The following is a 21,091-nucleotide window of genomic DNA, read 5'->3' as shown; positions in this document are numbered from 1 at the left end:
CCATCCCACTGTCAGTGTGATGCCAACATTGTACTGGACTGCCCCAATTTGGTCACCTTGTGGTGAGACCTAAAACTTGCTGAAACCCTATCTCTGGTGCTAGTGGAAGATGCCAAAGTAGCTGATTTGGTTTTACATTTTACCCTTGAAGGTAGTTTTTACTCCTGTTTCTGAGGTAGGGCACTTCGGCCTCATTGGCTGCCTGAGGTATTGGAGTGGTGTCGCACCATCTGCTCTGTCTCAGAGGTCCCAGCACTGCCATTTTTCATTTGCTCATGCTCTTCGTACCTCCGTAATTCTTTTTATTCTTCTACATCTGTCGTTAGATTACTGTCTTGTTGTCATTGCTCTTTTTCCTGAGATTTTATCAATTCATTTGAGTAGTTAGTTTTGTTTTGGCATTTATCAACTAGTTTGCATCGTTAGTTTTCTTCTGTTAATGGAGAGTAAGGAACCACTGTTTGGATGCAAAGGGTGAAACTCTCGCGCCTTTGTCCTCTTACTGCTTTCTCCCTTCTACTTGCTTCTATGTGTTGGTTATATAGGTTCTCAGTTAAAGTTGGGTTCATCAGGATTTGTCTTCTGTGTCCTTCCTTTCTGAGGCCTCTTCGTGGCTTGACACATATAGAAAGGAAAGACTGATGGCCTTGTAGTTTGGTTCCTTTTAATCCCACCAATCTCGCACATAATATTCTGAACGTAAAATAGTTCCCATTCAGATTTCCAGGTGGGAACTGATCAAGAAGATATTGTCATCAGCAAAAACAAAACTGTCATTCTGTAGATCGGAGCATGGAATGTTAGATCTTTAATTGGGTAGGGAGATTAGAGAATTTAAAAAGTGAAATGGATAGGTTAATGTTATAGTGAGAACTAGTAAAGTTCGATGGTAGGAGAAACAGGACTTGTGATCAGGTGAATACAGGGTTGTAAGTACGAAATCAAATAGGGGTAAAGCTCTAACAGTGATCAGAAAATAGCAGTGCAGGAAAGGCTCTGTGAACAGCATAGTGAACACATTTTCATAGCCAACACCCACCGCAGTAGTGCATGTTTATACACCAACCAGCTCTGCAGACGATAAAGAGATTGACAGAATGCACAAGATAAAATAAATTATTCAAATAGTTAAGGTAGATGAAATGTTAGTTGTGATGGGTGACTGGAATTAGATAATTGGAAAAAGGAAGAAAAGAAAAATAGTAGTAAACGGACTGGGGGAAAGGAAAGAAAAGAGGAAGCCACCTGTACATAGCATCATTTAACCATCACTAACACTTGATATATGAATTGTGAAAGAAAGTTGTATATGAGAAAGAGACATGGGAACACTGGAAAGTTTCAGATTGGTTATATTATGGTAAAAGCAGAGATTTCAAAACTGGGGTTTAAAGTTTGACATTTCCAGGGGCAGATGTGGACTCTGACCATAATATTTTGGTTGTGAAGTTGTGAAGTGAAGAGTAAAACTGAAGAAATGCTAGAAAGCTAGGGAGTTAAAGATGGTGGGTCCTGGATAAATTGAAAATATCAGAGGTTGTAGACAGTTTCAAAGGAAGCATTAGTGAACAATTGACAGAAACACGGATGCGAATACAATAGTTGAGAGATCAAATAGTAAATGCAGGAGGAGAATCAAATAGGAAAAATAAGAGACCCAATAGAAATGCTTGGTAATACTGTATATCAAACTTCATTGACAAAAAGTGAAAATATAAAAATGCAGCACATGAAGTTGACAAAAGGGAATCTCATCAAGTCATTTCATACTCCTGATGACATGATGAATAATATCCCTCCATGCACTCCTGGTTTTTGTTTTGGTCCTCAGTCTGCCGGGGTCATTCCAGTCTTTCTTTTATGTCCTTCATCCGTCTTTTTGTTTTTTACTGTGTCTTTGACTATCTGCGCATTTCACTTTTTCTACTGAATGTCCTGCTCTCATGATATATCCAGAGTATCAGAATTTCATCTGCAGTATTTTGATCTCTGAAGATATTTTTAATTTATTTTTTCCATGGCTTTTATTTTTTACTTTTTTAATTAATGGAATCTTCAGAATCCTTCCCAAAACCCAAGTTTCAAAATAATAAGTTTTCTTGCAATCCATTTTTTTTTTATTGTCTATGACTTCTGTCTGTATAAAAGTATGGGGAAGATCAAAGTTACAGCCATTTTTGTTTTGTTCGGTAGTGACAATTTTCTTTCCTTTATAAACTTGCTTAATTTAATCATAACTGTTCTTCCCTCCTCACTTCCTCAGTGCGGGAACTTCTTTCTGCTATTACAGATCCTAAAAATATATACACTGATGGAAAAAAATCCCAACACCACACTTAATTAATATAGAGTGATGAATTTTGGGATTACATTTGTCTGAGTAACGCATTTAAGTAGTTAGTGTTGCAAGGTTACAGGGTAATGTGAGCATGCGAAAAGCCACTGCAAAAGTGAAATGCTGGTACATTAATAACTGGTGTAACTGCCAGTGTGTCGAATGCAAGCATGCAAATGTGTATGTAGTGTGTCATACAGGTGCCAGATGTCAGTTTGTGGGGTGGAGTTCCATGCCTGTTGCATTTAGTTGATCAATACACGGATGCTTAATGTTGGTTGTGGATAACGCTGGAGTTGTTGTCCGATGATGTCCCGTGCATGCTTGCTTGGAGACAGTTGGTGATCGAGCAGACCAAGGCAACATGCCGACACCGTAGAGCACATTGTGTTACAACAGCAGTATGTGGGCGAGCATTATCTTGCTGGAAAACTCCTCCAGGAATGCTGTTCACAAATGGCAACACAATAGATCTAATCACCAGACTGACATACAAATTTGCAGTCAGGGTGCATGGGATAACCACGAGAACGCTCACGCTGTCACACGAAATTGTACATCAGACTGTTACTCCAGGTGTATGTCCAGTGTGTTTAGGCTACAGACAGCTTCGCTGCAGGTCTCACCTGGCCACCTCCTAACCAACACACAGTCTTCATTGGCATCAAGGCAGAACTGTGCTTTCATCAGAAAACACAGCAGACCTCCCCTCCACTCTCCAGTGAGCTCTCACTTGACACCATTGAAGTAACAAACAGTGGTATTTTGAGGTCAGCAAAATGCATACTACAGGGAATCTGTCTTGAAACTTTCCTTGAAATAACCGATTTGTAGTGATTTATTGTGTCACTGTGGTGCCAACTGCTGCTCAGATTGCTGCTATAGGCACAGTACTATGTGCTGTCCATAGACTGGTCTTCTTGCAACCATATTTTCCCATGACCAATGCTGCCAGCATTCGTACAGTGGCAGCATTCCTGCCAAGTCTTTCTGCAAGACCCTGGAAGGAACATTCAGCTTCTCGTATCCCTATAACACAACCTCGTTCAAACACTGTGAGCTGTTGATAGTGACACTTTTGTCATCTAAAAGGCATTCTTAACTAATGTTATTTCACAGCGTCCAATCTCAAAAGAAACTAATGCTCATCACAGTTACATTGGCTATTTAAAACAAACCTGATTTGCCTCCTCGGAGTGGTACTACTAGGGCCACGCATATGCTACTGGCACTAAATTTCGATAGTCGTTATCTTTCAAGTGTAGAGACATGCCTACTAACTTTTGTTTATCTTGCACAACTTCTTGGTGTTCAAATTTTTTTCAATCAGTGTATTTATTGACTTACTGATTTCTTGTCCGTCCATCACCACGTGAGTCTCTGTACCTTTTGTCATAGTTTTTGCTTCTTGAAATTTGGCCTCAAGTCAGTTTTTTTTCATTTTGTTTACAAATTTTTTCTGATATGCTTTAATGTCTTCTTCACTGCTTGCTGTAAGTGTTGTTTCAACCATACATCTTATGTTGAACACAATTGTTTAAAAAGTGAGATTGACAAAGTACACAATAGCTAATCAAGGATGCCTAGAAGACAAGTCCAAGGCTATAGAAACATGTTTCAGTGAGGGGAAGGATAGATGCCACTTGCAGGAAAATGAGAGATACTATTGGGAAAATGAGAAGCAGCTGTATGAATTTTAAGAGCTCTGAGTTCTGATGGTGGTACAGTGCTCACCAAAGAAGGGAAGTCTGCAAGAAGGAAACAATGTATAGAAGAGCCATACAGCAGAAATAAACTTGACGATGCTTTTGTGTAAATGGAAGAGGAATTAAATAAAAGTGAGAAAGGAGATAAGATACTGCAAGAATAATTTTATGGAGTACTGAAAGACCCAGGTCAAAACAAGGCCCATGGCATCAATATTATTACTTTAGAATTATTGAGATCCATGGCAGAGCCAAGCAAACCATACAATCTTGTGTGCAAAATGTAGTACAGACAAAATACCCTCAGACTGTAGGAATAAAGTAATAATCCCTGTTCCAAAGAAAGCAGGTGCTGGCAGGTGTGAATATTTTTGTACCACCAATTGAATGAATTGTGGGTGCAAAATACTGACTCAACTTATTTACAGAAGAATGGAAGACTGTTAGAAGTGACTTAAGGGAAGACCATTTTGGTTTCCAGAGAAATGTAATAACATCCTTGTCACTACGGACTATGTGACTTGACATAGAAAATCAGTTAAATAAAATAAAATCCGTGTATAACATTTGCAGGTTTAGAAAAAGTGTTAGACAGTCTTGACTAGAACTGAAATTCTGAAGTTCATTTACAATTTTTACAGAGATGTCATAGTGAGGTAGTAATTGTTAAGGGAATGAGGCAAAGTAGTAGACATCCTCGAAGCTATTAAATGTGTGCATTGAACAACCAGAAAAGGGAATTTGAATTCAGGGAGAAGAAATAATAATGTTGAGGTTTGCCAAGAACATTGTAATTCTGTTATTTGTAAAGGACTAGGAGGAGCAGTTGAGCCAAAGGGACAATGTCATGAAAAGACATTAAAAGATGACATCAGCAAGTGCAATGGAATGTAGTTGAATTAATCCAGGTGATGCTGTGGAACTTAGGTTAGGAGATGACACTAAGAGTAGGAGATGAGTTTTACTATTTGGGTAGCAAAATAATTGGTGGTGGCAGAAGTAGAGATGACATAAAGTGCAGACCGGTAATAGCAAGAAAAGCATTTCTGAAAATGCCGAATTTGTTAAGATGTAATACAAATTTCAATGTTTGGAAATCTTTCTTGAACTATCTGTGTAGAGGGTAACTTTTTATGCAAGAGATATTTGGATGCTCAGCAGTGCAGACAGGAAGAGTGTAGCAACTTTAGAAATGTGCTACTTGAAAAGAATGATGAAGACTAGATGACTATCTAATCACGAATGAGGTACTGAATGAAATAGGGGGGAAAAAGAAGTTTTGGCACAACTTGACGAAGGGAAGGGATTTGGTGATAGGACACATCCTATTACAGGAACCATAGCGGTTATAATCGAGTGTCAGGTGGAGTTTGCGTTTATGCCCTAAACTCAGTCTGTAGTGAACCTGTGCCTCTTCAAACCCCTCTTGAAGCTGTGGCTGTCAGAATAAGGATGACACAGGAAATAACGGTCTGCAATGTCTATCTTCGTCCAGATGGTGCAGTACCCCTGAATGTATTAGCTGCACTGATTGATCAATTCCCTAAACCTTTACTACTTTCGGGAGATTTTTTAATGCCGATAACCCATTTGGGATGGCGCCATGCTTACTGGCCGAGGCAGAAATGTCTCAGTTCAACCTCTGTCTCTTAAACACTGGGGCTGCCACACATTTCAGCGTGGCTCATGGTAGTTACTCGGCCATTGATTTATCAGTTTGCAACCCAGGACTTCACCCATGTATCCATTGGAGAGCACATGATGATCTGTGTGGTAATGACCATTTCCCCATCTTCCTGTCACTGCCCCAGCATCAGTCCCACGGATGCCTGCCCAGATGGGCTTTAAACAAAGCGGACTGGGAAACTTTCACCTGTGCTGTCACCGTTGAATCTCTCGCACACGGTACCATCAATGTCATGGTTGAGCAGGTGACTACAACAATTGTTTTTGCGGCAGAAAACGTGATCCCTCGCTCTTTAGGGTACCCAAGGTGTAAGGCAGTCCCTTGGTGGTTGCCGGAAGTCGCTGAAGCAATTAAGGAGAGTCAGTAGGCTCCACAGTGGCATAAGCAGCACCCTTTCCTGTAGCACCTCATAGCCTTTAAACGGCTCCGTGCCCACATTCGCCAACTTATCAAATGATGGAATCAGGACTGTTGGGAGAAATATGCCTCAACCATTGGGTGCCACACATCACCTTCCCTAGTCTGGGCAAAGATCAAACGTCTTTTTGGATACCAGGCCCCAACAGGTATCCTCGGTGTTACCATAAATGGCGTGTTATCTACCAACGCAAACGCAATTGCTGAGTACTTTCCTGAGCACTTTGCTCGAACCTCTGCATTGGAGAATTACCCCAAGCCTTTCGCACACTTAAACGGTGGCTAGAAGGGAACGTCCTCTCATTCACTACACGCCGCAGCAAATCCTGTAACGACCCATTTACAGGATGGGAGCTCCTCAGTGCCCTTGCACATTGCCCTGACGCAGCTCTTTGGCCTGATAGGATCCACAGCCAGATGATTAAATATCTCTCATCTGACTACAAGCGACATCTCCTCGTCATCTTCAACCAGATCTGGTGCGATGTCATCTTTCCATCGCGATGGCGGGAGAGCACAATCATTCCAGTGCTCAAACCCGGTAAAAACCCGCTTGGTGTGGAGAGCTATCAGCCTCACCAACATTCTTTGTAAACTGCTGGAACGTATGGTATGTCGGCAGTTGGATTCGGTCCTGAAGTCACGTGGCCTGCTGGCTCCATGTCAGGGCGGCTTCCTCTGGGGTCGCTCTACCACTGACAATCTTGTATCCATCGAGACTGGCGCGTAGCAGGATGTGACGTCAGCAATAACCTGCTGGGTTACACTGCGCCGCAGCACAGAACGTAATTCGCTCTGCGAACATCAAGGAGTGCGAACGCATAGCACTGGGTCTTGCTGGGCGTTGGCTTGCTACGTTCACTTGTGTTAACGTGCCTCAGCAATGCCTCTGCGACGTCTAGGTTACCGTCGTCGCTGGCGGAGCAATGTACCTGTGTATCGGAGCTTAAAAGCAATTGATATTACTTGGCTGGGCAGTTTAATAAACAGCAATTAATTGGAGGTCCAAATGTGTTTCGTGGACTTCGTCTGAACTTTACGTGTGATGTACAAGCTGTGTTTGGAGGCTCAACATGGCTTACCTTGGCTGTTGTTTGGGGCAATCATGCTGACTATCGTGGCCTTGAAGCATTTCCAGATACCAATATTATTGCTTGGAAGACTTGGAGTATTGCTGAGACTACAGGACTGTTGGCTAAACAGCCTTATGGTACATTGTTTCCCAGCATGCCATTCATTTTGTCTACGAGGAAGAAGAAGAAATTAAATGCTGATGAGTATTTGTTCATATGGGCCAAAGTCGGAAATGGCAATTGTAAAATAAATATTAATGGTGACCATATGTTGTATTATAGACAATAAAAATTCCTTATCTCCTTTCCTTATCTCCTTTTTAAGAAACTATTAACAATAATCTTTATTTGAACTGGACGTAATATCTCTGACTTGGACTATTTTATCTGTGGCATTAAGCTCTTTGGCCAACATAGCGGCGCCTAAGGGCGCACGGGCCTTAGTTTTACTAGGCCCGTGATGCTGGAAAATCGCGTTCAAGGTCACCTTTGGCCGCCGCTTGGCCGGAAGTTGCGGTTGCTGCTGCACGCTGAGACTGGCGTGTAACAGGATGTGATGTCAGCGATAAGCTGCTGGGTTACACTGCGCCGCAGCACGGAGCGTTATTCGTTCTGCGAACATCGAGGAGTGCGGACGCATAGCACTGGGTCTCGCTGGGCGTTGGCTTGCTACGTTCACGTTTCATATCAGCGCACACTCCGCTGCATAGTGAAAATCTCATTCTGGAAATAATCAGTCATAATTTTTTAAAAATATATGTTCAATTTTTTTTAAATCCAGTTTTGTTTCTGTAAGTAAAAAAAAAAAAAAAATTGTGGGTAGAAATGTTTTGGTGGTTCAGCAGGAGCAGATACTAAGAGGTAACATAATGTAAAATTAGATACTCATATCTGTAATAGTTCCTGAGATAAGGGGTCGTATAATTTTTAAAACAGTCATTTTCAGGAAACCGACTTTAAATGTTTCATTTGCTATTAAATCGTGAATGGAGGCATGCCAGCTCCTAAAAACAGCCAGGCGCATAATCAGCATTATATGGATCCTGTTCTTGATCATCCTGCAAACCTGAAAGCTTCTTTCTTCTCCTACCTCTTACTTCTTTAGTCATTTCCTCTGTTGCACACTGGGCTTTCATGATCCTAAGTTGATCCATTCGTTGGGAGGCTTCCAGTGTGTTGGCTCCTGGAGTGATGCCAAGTTTCTCTAGTGCCCTAATTCTTACCTTATCACTATCATTGAACGATGTTACAGCATCTGCATGAGCTTTGAGGTATTTGCACCATGAATCAACACCAGGTGGGCAAAGACCCTGTATAGATGTATCATCAGTGGCTAATTTTTGGGAGAATGTAGCCCACACTGCTCTTTTCATCCCGTGTAAGTCAGGTGTATTGTTTCTGATTGCCGTTCTATAATGTTGCTGGAGTTTGTCAATATTTTTGTGTGCAAGTCTCCCTTTACCATTTAGAGTCTCCACAAAATGCTTGTGGAATACCGCCATTTCTGTTTACACACTGCATCCAACCTTTTAACACGAACATTGATATGAATTCATGGAATAAATAGCTGAAAACCACAGCCTTCTAGATTGAATAGTTCCAGAGACAGAGATACTTAAGGAAGTAAGTGCAGAATGACTGGATTTTTTTAGACTTGCACTATTCAGTTTGAAATAATAAAAACTATGCTTTCAGTTGGAATTAATCAAAAATGACCCATCAAATTATTCAAGAGAGATAAAATATTATGAAGAGATAATAATTGGGAAAGATCACTTTTTGATCAATTTCGCCATATACTTCCCTAAAGGAGCTCTGCACTCAGGTCTGCCACCTAATCAAAGCTAGAATGCTGAGAACAGTATGTTTCAACTGTCGGATCACGTACCTCTCCTTTGCAGGTTTGTTCTAAGATCAGACGTCCCTATGGTACCAGACACGTGCACGTGTACCTGATATTACCTTGAATGTACTGTCTGCTGACCCAGATGCTGTTGCTGAACATTTTGCTCTGCATTGTGCATGAGCCTCAGCATCGGAATCGGAGAATTATCAGCTGGCCTTTCGTGTCCTAAAACAGCAGGTGGAGTGAAAGCAATTGTCTTTCACTACTCATCACGTGGTGTCATATAATGCTTCGTTCAGCAAGTGGTAATTTGTCATGTCCTAGCCCACTGCCCCAGGGCGACACTGTATCGAGAACCAAATAGTCAAGCACCTGTTGGTGGATTGTCGCCATCATTTCCTTGCCATCTTCAATCACATATGGAGTAAGGGCAAGTTCCCATCCCGGTGGGGAGAAAGCATCATTGTCCCAGTGCTAAAATGAGGTAAGCACCGTCTAGAGATAGACAGTTACCGCCAAATAAATCTCACCAATATTCTCTGTAAGGTGCTTGAATGCATGGTGAGCTGACAGCAGTGTTGGCTCCTTGAATCTCGGGGTCTTCTGGCTCCATCCCAGGATGGTTTACGCAAGGCCATTCCACTGCTGATAACCTGGTTTACCTGGAGTCTGCCATCTGAATAGCTTTGCTCAACTTCAGCATCTTACAGCCATCTTCTTTGACCTGCAAAAGACTTATGACACCACTTGGTGACACTATACCCTTGCTACCTTACACAAGTGCAGTCTCTGGGATCGGCTCCCAATTTGTATCCAGAACTTCCTGTTGCACTGTATGTTTCAGTTTCAATTTGGTACTTCCCACAGTACCCCCATATCCAAGAGAGTGGGATCCCACAGGGCTCTGTACTTAGTGTCCCTCTCTATCGACGTCAAAGGTCTAGCAGCAGCTGTGGGGTCCCCAGTTTCACCCTCCTTGGATGCTGATGACTTTTTCCTCTACTATTCCTCCTCTAGTATGGGTATCACTGAACATAGACTGCAAGATGCCATTCAAAAGGTGCAGTCATGGGCCCTCATTCATAGCTTTTCATTTTCAGCTGTCAAGACTCACGTCATGCATTTCTATCAACATTGTACCCACAACCAGAACTTTACCTCGTTGTTGTGAAGAGTTGTTGCTTTCTAGGACTGGTCTTTGATTCTCGGTTGGTACAGATTCCCCATGTTCACCATCTTAAGTGGTTGTGCTGACTGCACTTTAAGGCCTGATAAATCTCATCTTGATTATGAGGGTCTGTCTTATGGTTCAGCATCACCCTCAGCATTGAGGATACTGGATCCAACGCATCACTGTGGGGTTCAGCTTGTGACAGGAGCCTTTGGAACTAATCCTGTGAACAGCTTACTCGTGGAGGCTGGGTCCCTCCATTATGGATCAGGCATCAACAACAACTTGTCGATCATGCTACCCATGTTCACAGCTCCCCTAAGCAACCGAACTACCGTCTCCTCATTCCAAACACAGAAATCCATCTCCCGCAGCGGAGACCCAGATCAGGGATTATAAACACTATTCCATTTGCTCTTCCACCTCTCTTCCGAACCCAATCACGTACACCTCCATGGTGCATCCCTCTGCCACAGCTTCATCCTGACTTACCACATGATCCGAAAGACTTGGTCCCTCCACCACCAATTTTTCTCCAACCTTGGAGCATCTCGACCACTTCAGGATACCCGGCAATGAACTCAGTGGTAGCCTGGCCAAACAGGCCACCAGTAATCAGCCTCCTGAGATAGGTATTTTGGAAGCAGACCTCAGATCGTATTATGCTGCCAAGTATTTGGAATGGCTTACTCTGGCTTCACCAAACTAACTACGGGTGATAAAGGAGACTATGAATCTTGGAAGTCATCCACGCACGCATCTTACAAGGACTGTAATGTCCTTTGCCGGCTCCTCATCAACCATAATTGGCCGACTCATAAGTCACCTCCTCTGTTGCAAGGACCCACCCCACTGTCGTTGTGCTTCCTGTTTGCCAGTGGTCCACATTCTGCTGGATTGTTCCAACCTATCCACCCTGTGACCCTCTCTTAATCTCCCTGACTCGATACCCCTGGTCTTAGGACATGATGCCTCAACAGCTGGCTTAGTTTTACATTTTATTTGTGAAGTAAGCTTTTACCACTCTCTTTAAGGAAATGCACTTAACCTTATTGGCCCATTGAGGGGTTGGCAGAACACTGTTGCCTCTTCTGCCCAGACTGGGGTGTGGCTATCTGGGCTTGGTGGTCCAACCTGGTCATCACCTTACCTGCTCTTGTACTCTTCTTCCCTCCTCTCACATGATGCATCAGACTTGTTCATCTTTTGTCTCTCTGTGCATTTTTTGACCCATCCATGTTGCTAATCTTTTGCAGGAAATTTTTGAGTGGAGTACCTGTGGTAAGTGGTGGGGGCTGAGGGATGTATGTTCCCTCATTGCACATTGCTTTTGGGAGCTTCTGGCTGCTCACTAGATGGGGCAACTTGTCTGCCTTTCTTCGTCTGTCTCCCTTTTTTGTGTTTGTCCTTTATCTCACCTTTGTTGGTGTTTCATAGACCTTTGTATTCTATTCCCCTGGCTTTTGTGTGGTAGGTTATCTCTGATCTACAGTCATTTAGATGTGTTTGCCTGAGGAAAAAGGCTGATTACCTGGTAGTTTGGTCCCTTTAATCATCCAGCCAATGAGTAACCTGTAGCTCAAGTAGAAGATAAGAATTGATAAATGAAACTTAACTGCAAAATATATATATCTGTGTGTGTGTGTGTGTGTGTGTGTGTGTGTGTGTGTGTGTGTGTGTGTGTGTGTGTGTAGCATACTGTTTGTGATGATGATGATGATGATGATTTCCCCTCACAATTTCAGCAATTTGTTATTGTAATTTTTGGTTCCAGATCTGTTGCGGAATATAAGAACACAAGTACTTATTAAGCTCATCACACCATACACACGAATTCACATCCCTTTTATCTCTAAAGAGCTGAATATTGATGCAAGTGAAGTTGAGAGCCTACTGGTGTCCTGCATTCTGGACAGGTAAGCTTACCGAAACATTACTGATAAAATCTAAAGAAATGGCATAATACGGATCTACTAAGTACCCTGTAGTAAATGTTGATCGCACCAGCAAAAGTAGATTATCACAGCAGCTCTTTTTGAGCAGACTGTTTGCAACATTAACACTGAAAATATCACAACAATTTGTAAGTGCACCTAAATGTTATATTTTAGTGATTAAAATGCTGCTGCATAAGTTAAAGGTAGTTAAAAGTTCAGTTTTAGTGCATCTGCAGCTGTAAGTGTGTTAGTATGTGTGTGTTTGTAGCAACAAAGTGTATTTTGTTAAAATGTTGGTTTATTTTTATGCTGGGGTAGTGAATATAACGTAACCATGTCTCAGTCTCTACCATAGTGACAGTTAAACTATCCATGCAAACACATCTTTGCTCTTCAAACATGTAGTACCTTAAATTTTAGCTTATTCTGTAGTATTTAATACACTATCTGACAAAAAATGGAGACATGCAGAAGGGGAGGAGGAAATAAATTGAAATTTCATAGGTAGAGATTGTATGTGATGGTGTTTCAGTAATAACAAAATTGAACCAAATTTACAAAGAACTTAGCAGTGGAGCCCACTTATCAGTATGAGACTGCACCCTTTCTGGCCTGGGTGCATGAACTGATTATGCTGGGAAACATGTCATATAGCTGTTGCATCCTCTCCTGAGGCAGGCTGGACCGCAGTTGTTAAAATTGGTTCTCGATATGCAGAACACTGACAGTGGGACAAAGTTGACATCCTGACTGATGCTGCATATTTTGTCAGAGACAGTTCTGGGGATCTTGCTAACCATGGGAGTACCTCAACATCACACAGGCAGTTCATTGAGAAATGTGCCATGTGTGGATGAGCATTCCCTGTTGAGAACTGGTACCACGATACTGTTGCATGAGAGGTTACACTTTTATGATGCAAGGTGTCCATGACATTGAAAGGTTACTTATCTGTGAGTCCTATTCTGCACTTGGTGTATCAATGAAGAAAATTCATTGGTTTGCTGTAATAAGAGTTTTATGGAAAATATTCCAATAACATATACCACACAACTTGTAATTAATGCGACTTTGTTCACATTTATTTTGACTATTAGCAACATGAAGACCAGTTTCGGCCCTCAAATAAAATGTTTATCTCAGGCAGGCTCTTCCAACAGCCTGTTAATCTGTATGACAGTGGCAAACTACCTAAAGTGCACTTTCACATATGAAGTCTCACAGTTTAACATCAAAATTGGCTTTCAATTACGTGGTCATTGAATACAGTAAACTTTCTGATCACTTACAGAAATGAACACAGACGTGACCAGAACCGCTCGTACAGCTGTATCGTGGTACCAGTTTCCAACAGAACAAGGAATTTATTGACAGAATGAATCAGATTCATGATGTTTCTACGAGAGCTGTTCAATAAAGAATGATCATAATTTTTTATTTTATTTTACAACATACCTTTACTCATCCTCACAACTTTGATGGTCCTTTTCAAATTAGTCTCCCATGAATGCGATGCACTTGTCCCAGCGTTTCTGCCAGTCTTCAAATACATGCTGGAAACCATTTTCCTTCATTCAAAATTGGCTCCACAGCCTTCACCACTGCTTCTGATGACTGATAATGCCTCCCACGAAGGCGTTTCTTCTTGTTAGGAAATAGAAAAAAGTCACATGAGGCTAAATCTGGGTTATAGGGAGGGTGAGGGATGCACTTCACATTGATTTTTGCAAGACTTCAATAACAACAGTGGCAATATGTGGCCGCGCATTATTGTGGTGCAGCATCCAGCCTGGTTCACGGAAATGTGGTCTTTTGTGCATGATATGGACTTGGAATGTTTTCAGGACATCCCTGTAGTATTGTCCAGTTACTGACGTGTGTGCAGGTACAACAGGCTGATAAACCATTCCATGAATATCAAAACTGAGATGGCCATAACTTTCCCAGCAGAAGCAACCACTTTTGCTTTTTTTGGGGGTTGGTGATGGATATTTCCAAACTGAGCTTTGCTGTTTCCTCTCAGGATCAAAATGATGTAGCCAAGTTTCATCAGCAGTGATTACATTTGAAAGAAACTCTGGATCTTCCTCTAATATCAGCTTCAACTGCTTGCAGATCAGCACGTGAATGTTCTTTTGTTTGGGAACCAACAGTTGTGGAACCCATCGTGCACAAACACGTGTCGCATGTAATTTTTTTGTCACCAATGTGTGGGTGGCACCCAATGAAATGTTCAGTATTTCAGAAAGTGTTCGTAAGGTAATTCATTGATCCTCTCTCACGATGACAGCAGCAGTGTTGATGTTTTCTTCCGTTAGAGCAATAACTGGAGCACTGTGTCCACTTTCCTTTGAAATTGATTGTCTCCCTTCTTTAAACATTTTAAACCATCTTCGAGCTGTGCTGTAGGGAAGAAAAGACTCAGCTGAAGATTTGTTGAGATGAAAGCAGAATTTCAAAGCCACATATTGTTCCTCACGTGTTACCTCCATTGCAGCAATAGGCGATACTGAACACATCTGACCGTGCCTGCCTCTCATAGGCGGGAACCAGGTGTCTCAACATTGAAACTATTACGGCGTGTTTGTTGCACATTAAGCTAACAGAATATCATAAGATTAAATTTCAGTGCGAGAAATTATGATCATTCTTTGTATTGATGTCGTGTATTGATTGGGCACGGACGAAAGATTTTTTGGGTGGAGTGTGCTATTTAAGGACTTGTGTATGAATGCTTTTGGGTTTGTGAAACTACATATTTGTCTGAAGAACCTGTATGTTTGAATTTACTAATTTTGTAAACTAAATGTCTCAACAAAGATGTGATTTACAAAGTATGTAGTGAGTTAATAAAATACAAAAGATCACTGAACTATTTTGTATGTCTGTGCTGATAGTTATTAATTTATAAATACAGTTGTCATATTGAAAATTATTATAATTTATGCAAGTTCTTAATTTATTAATGAAGGATGTCATTAGGTCCAGAAAAATTACAGCAGCAAAAGCATAGTGTCAAACTTTATAACTAAGCAGGTATAATGGCACAAAAGGCAATAGTAGTTTTGTGTTTCTAAACTTCAGTACCAATTATCTTTTAAATTACTTAGTTTCAGTAAAATTAAAACATGTTATTGTAAAGTCTGGAGTCATGGATCTCCAGTGATATGTGTTGACATGTTCACGTTGAATGATTCTCAGTTAAAATTCTGTATTCCATTTTGTAGTAAGATTTTCAGGCAGTAGTAACTTCTAATCAGAATGATTTCTAGTAAAATTAAATGTGCTATTGTAATCAGCATGTGAGTAATTGCAGCCTGAATAATGAGTTTGCATAAATTTACACGAAGTGCCATGTGATTAACATTTTGAAAGATTCAAGCATATATTACATATACATTATGCAGAAGAGTAAATTAAAAATCAGCACAACAGAAATAATTAATAGTAGTAGTGGAACAGTAGCAGCTGGTCCCAGCTTGCTATGTTGTAACATACAGTTGTGCTATCGGAGTTCCCTCATCCACTACCAGTCATGACCTGAAGTCACATCCTATGGCTCCTGAGGGGGCTCATGACAGTTATGTACATGCGCGGTGAGCACAGGACACCCAGCTATTGCTGCAGTCTCTCATCTCAGACTATCTATGCTTCTTTTGCTTACTTCTCACAGTAGCAGCCTTTGATGTTCACCTGGCTATCCCCCAGGTTCTGCATGTCATTTATTTTAAATAACCTTTGGGCTGAAGCAATTTTTGTTCCTCTTCTGGATGGACCTTTATTCTAATTTTTTATGTAGTGTGGACAGACTGTGGAAAAACACCTTAAATAATTCCTACTGCATGCAGTATTATAGATCACCTGCACACAGTACCTGCGTAGTCTCGTACACTTGAAAGACAACATGGTAGCCAATCTGATGTGGTGAGATCTTTATGTATCCTTTTGGTAGAGGCCCCAACACCACAGAAGCACACTGGTGTTCCTGAGCTGCTAGGTCCCAGTGCATGCCACGGATGAGATATGAGTCTTCCTGGGGCATCAGGACTCCCAGCAATGTCTCTTGTGCCAAATGTTCTTTATTGTGACTGGGTGGCACCTGTGGGGAGAACACTTGACTGGAGCTGGTAGCATCAAGGCTGATGCGTCGCACACGATGTGTACCAAATTAAACCAAAACATTGGCCATTCTGACGTGGCTATTTCATCAGAGAGGTATAGAAATTTCAATGTGTGCAGTTATAATACTACTGATTTCCCTACTCTGGCTGCCTTGTGGGTAGGAGGAACAAGTCAAATGATAGGGATGAGACAATTTATCCAGTATGTGATGTATACTCAAACAGATGGAGATACTTTTACTGCGACAAAACCATTATTTTCTATGGAACACATTGAAAATAAATTTGAAGCAATTGAGTCTCTGGGAAAAATCCGCAATGGATCGTTATTGGTTAAAGCCTCCACTGCTGCACAGCCTGCAGCTTTTGAGGCATATGAATGAGTGGGTGATATACTAGTGACCAGTGCTCCACATAAAACTGTCAATATGGTCCAAGGAGTCATCTGCCAGAGAGACCTTACCCTCCAGACAGATGAGAAGCTAGGAGCTAATCTGGAGTGGCAAGTCGTATATTTCATTCAGCATTTACAAAAAGATCCCAAGGAGAACCAGACATTCAGTTCTTCTGTAGTTTTAAGATGCTACTGACTTTTAAAGAAATAGTTCTATAACAGCTGTTGATAAGACAAGACACATTTTCACATCTCCTACCAGTCAGGAACACTAATCGTTGCCAGGAAAATGTATTGTTTTTTATGGTGCTGCTGATAGCTGTAAACAGAGCCCTCTGTTTTTTAAATGGGTCTTCCTTGACTGATTTTTAATACATAGTGACTCAGTGGGCAATCTCCAGGTCATTGACCAACTTTACTCTTTACCCTGAGGTCTCTGCTATTCATCACTTTCCTGCTGAATTCAGTCATACTGACTGCTCGATTGTCTTTCTCAGATTCACAAGTCATGTAGATTTTCCAGGGAATGAAGTGGCAGAGCGTTTTGCTAGAGAAGCAATCCCCCTCCCTCACTCACTTCGACAATCCCAAGTGCTGATTTGCACTTGAAGATGGAATTACATCTGTCTCTAACAATCTCTGCACCATCAAGGACTACTGCTACGTGCCACTGCTCCTTCCGTTCCTCCTGGAAGGAATCAACCATCCTATGTTGCCTCTGCATTGGTCATACCAGGCAAACCCATAGCTTTTGTTATGTAACAAGCCTTGCAGACATTGGCTCATATCCCCCCCTTCCTTCTGGCCCTCAGTGCTAATCATTATGTTCTGAATTCCTTGCCTCCAGTATTAGCAGGCAATTCATGGACACTTGATCTGGTTTTCCACTTTCTTCATGAAAGTGGTTTTTATTCTCAGATGTAAGGTTTTAACCTATCTTCAGGGTGGTTGTGGTTAGGGCATCATCCCTCACTGCATCTTGTGTCTGTGGGACCCTTCCTCCTTGACCAGTTAACTCTTTCGTCCCTCTTTTACTGTTTTAATTGCTGTTAGATGCACTTTGCCTCCTTTTCTGCTGCATTTGTTTACCTTTTTAGGGGTAGTACTCTATTGAATAGTGGGCACTCCTTATTCCTTGACTGTAATGGATCATGGGTGGGACAGCTGTGGGTGTGACACCTCTCATTGTGCACAGAGCCCCAGGGACACCCACCTGCTGCTTTGTCTACTTCTCTCATTTTTTTTTTATTTTTTTTTTATTTTTTAACCAACTCATGTCCATTGTGTTTCAGCCTTCTCATTTTTAATGTTCTGAATCTGCTCTGCAAAGCATTCTTTGCTCTGTATTTGTCTGTGACCTTCAGTGGGCTGGCAGTGGTTGGATGTGGGCGAGGTCTCTGTCTCCTTGGTCAAGTCCTGGGAGACCCCTTGGCTACTGTGACTTCATGCCTGCATGACCCATACACTTCTCCATAAATACTAGTATTGCCTTCATTGTCTTGATTTTATAGCTCCTCTGTACTTTTGTCATCAGAACACATTCCTGGTGGACATCACTAATTTTGAAATAACTTGGATTGAGAGACTGATGACCTACCTTTTTAGTATCTTAAACCTCAACCAACAAATCCTAACGAATGGCTCCCAGTACCATGATGCTAGGAGTAACATTACTGTGACTCTCCAAAACATTGAAAAATGGGACCTCTCACCATGTCACTGCCATATTCATTGACAGTAGTCATACAAGTTAGCACAGTTCATCGCTAAACACCATTCATCCGTATTCCATGATTCCTGGTCACAGCACCACTCCGATAGCATAAGTTTGTGTAACTGAGTAAATGGCAGCCTATACCTGGGGGTGAAAATTCCGTAGTCCAGATGTTGCTAGTCTCAGAGCAATGGTATGGGATGATGTAGAACATTGTAGGGAGTCCATTACTTGTTCTCAGAAGACAGGTGCAGATATAAAGGAATTACAATGTGATTCGTGCACAATATGGCGATCCTCCCTTCAGATAGTCAGACTTGGTTGACCGGAACCTTGTCGACATCAGGTCACTGTCACATCTGAATGCCTCACGTATCTGGATATTGCGTGATTCAACTGGCTGACCAAATGGGTGCACATAATGAGACCCCTTTCAAACTCTGTCAGGTGCTGATAAATGTTGTCTGACACAAGTACATGGCATATATGTCCTTCACAGTGATCACTCAACAACTGACATGGACGTGTTAGCAACACTAAACACAAATAACACCAATGCACACTTTTTGCCATTCAACCTCTCATGGAGAATTGCAACTCAAATCATTTACATATGTGCTAATGATGTGTATGAAGTTACACTGATGTCTGACCATGCCTTTTGACTTCTTCACTTTTTTGTCATGCATCACATCTTGATGATTCTTCTGTAGATTACATGCCAGTTGCCTAAGCCAGCATTTGTGGAAAAAAAAAAAAAAAAAAATTAATTGCAATTTCTTGTAGAACAGTGTCACTAAATTATATGTATATCAGTTAATCAGGCAGGCGGTGAGGCAATTGGTCAGTCAGTTAGTTATTTGCATGTTTCATGGTTCATAGTAGCGACTTCTCACTATGCTATGGAGTCAGTCAGTTTCACAATTGTAGTACACTTTGCCGGAAAAAAGTGTGGCATGCCAACAGTGACTTTCTCTCTCTCTCTCTCTCTCTCTCTCTCTCTCTCTCTGTCCTCCTTTTTACAACCCCCCCCCCTCCAACACCACACTCAAATAAACTACACATTCCACAATTCTCCTGTGAAGTAGGAGCATTTTCAAGTATGTATCAGGTATGTTTCCAGCTTGAACTTAATTTTATCATCTACGAGCCTTTTGCTCATGGCTTTACCTGTGTACTAGTTAAACATACATTGCACACAATGCCTCCTCCTCCCCCAATTTCTGCCCATCTCCTTCTCCCATCTCTCTGCCAATACACTTATGCCCTGTCTTCCCACCTTGACCCTGCTGCCCTGTCTGCCCACACCTTGTTCCTACCCCCTGCCCCCTCCTCTGCTCTGCACACTCCCTCTCCCTCCAGATCTCTGTCAATAGTCTCCATCCATCTCCTCCTGCCCCAATCACCTTACACCTCCTCCCCGCCCTCTCTCCATCGATCTCCTCCTCCCCTCTGTCTGTCCGCTCCTCTATCCATCTCGAAGTCTCACCAGCAATGCACACCTGGATGAATAGCTCTGCGTAACAGATTGATAAAATAGGCGACACTACTGCAACACATCTGTCATGGCAGGCACCCTACACGTCAAGGGCTGGGAAGCCTTTTTCCATGTGATGTATGGGCTGCGTTAGTGAAACCAGTCGATAAGACAAACCGATAATGCTACTATTACTACTACACAAGAAGACTGTCTTACAGGGAAGCCTATATGCAGGGGCTAAAAAAAGTGGTTGCCCATATCTCCACTGATATGGGAGATCAGAGGCTATAAATACTACAGTGCCAATCCTTGTGAAGTTTGTTTTTTGTGTGCCATTTTTCATTAAAATTGATCCAGAGGATTTACGTCACTGGGTAGACGATCAAACATTTTTATGTCTAAATACCTCATTTGTTTCTGTGCCACAACAAGGCCAAGTGATAGATAGTGTAAATAATTTCAACTTCTGGTGTTGTATTTATGAGTCTTAACAGTTATTTTGAAACATTGATTGATTGTTGACAACAAACCTCATTAGAGAAATCCGTGAGGCTGTTTTTATATGCCCAACTGTGTAAAGATCTGTCAATAAGGGATTCTAGATGGACATCACATATTATCCTTATCATGGCTCCTGTGGAGCAAGCACTTGTTCCTTGATGAACTAGCATCACTCACCCCCTCCGCCTCCCCCAGATATTAGTGAGTCGATATAAGGAGAATATGTTGACTTTCTTACATTTTTAGCTCCAAAGTCTTCTATTATATATAATGTAAAAGTTGATGAGCCTAGATGTTTAAGATGACCGGTAACATATGACTACCAGTTTAGGTTCTTATCAAGATAAACACCTAAGAATTTAGTGGATTCTGGTCCATTTATTATATTATCCTCAAACTTGTTTTTTCTGATTGTGTGGTCATGCCTTGTGCACCACTGAATTGCACTTACCTGTTTTTTATTTTAATTCATTTACAATCCATTTCCAGGGAACTGGTTGGTAATTTTCATCAAAATATTACTTACATTTTTCAGTATGGTGATTACTCCATTAGGCTTCATCAAAATACATGAACATTGAACAAAGAGAGATACTTCTGCTTCTTGGGTATATAGGGTGTGCATGAATACAGCATAAGGCTTTAATACCTTTAAAACTATGCTAGATATTAACAAATGGTTTTCAACATATGACAACTCATAAAGTTT

At 41.5% G+C, this 21,091-nt stretch overlaps 1 protein-coding gene across 1 annotated transcript in view; it reads left to right on the top strand.

Moving 5' to 3' along the window:
* LOC124799259 (COP9 signalosome complex subunit 2) overlaps positions 1–21,091 on the top strand; it is a 101,761-nt gene that overhangs the window by 67,856 nt on the left and 12,814 nt on the right. Inside the window, exon 8 of the mRNA XM_047262822.1 lies at positions 12,010–12,151. Coding sequence (XP_047118778.1) covers positions 12,010–12,151 — 142 coding nt within the window. The remainder of the gene's footprint in view (positions 1–12,009; positions 12,152–21,091) is intronic.

The sequence above is a fragment of the Schistocerca piceifrons genome, chromosome 5 (genome assembly GCF_021461385.2).
Source record: "Schistocerca piceifrons isolate TAMUIC-IGC-003096 chromosome 5, iqSchPice1.1, whole genome shotgun sequence".
NCBI lineage: Eukaryota > Metazoa > Arthropoda > Insecta > Orthoptera > Acrididae > Schistocerca > Schistocerca piceifrons.
This window is presented reverse-complemented; position numbering and strand designations above follow the sequence as displayed.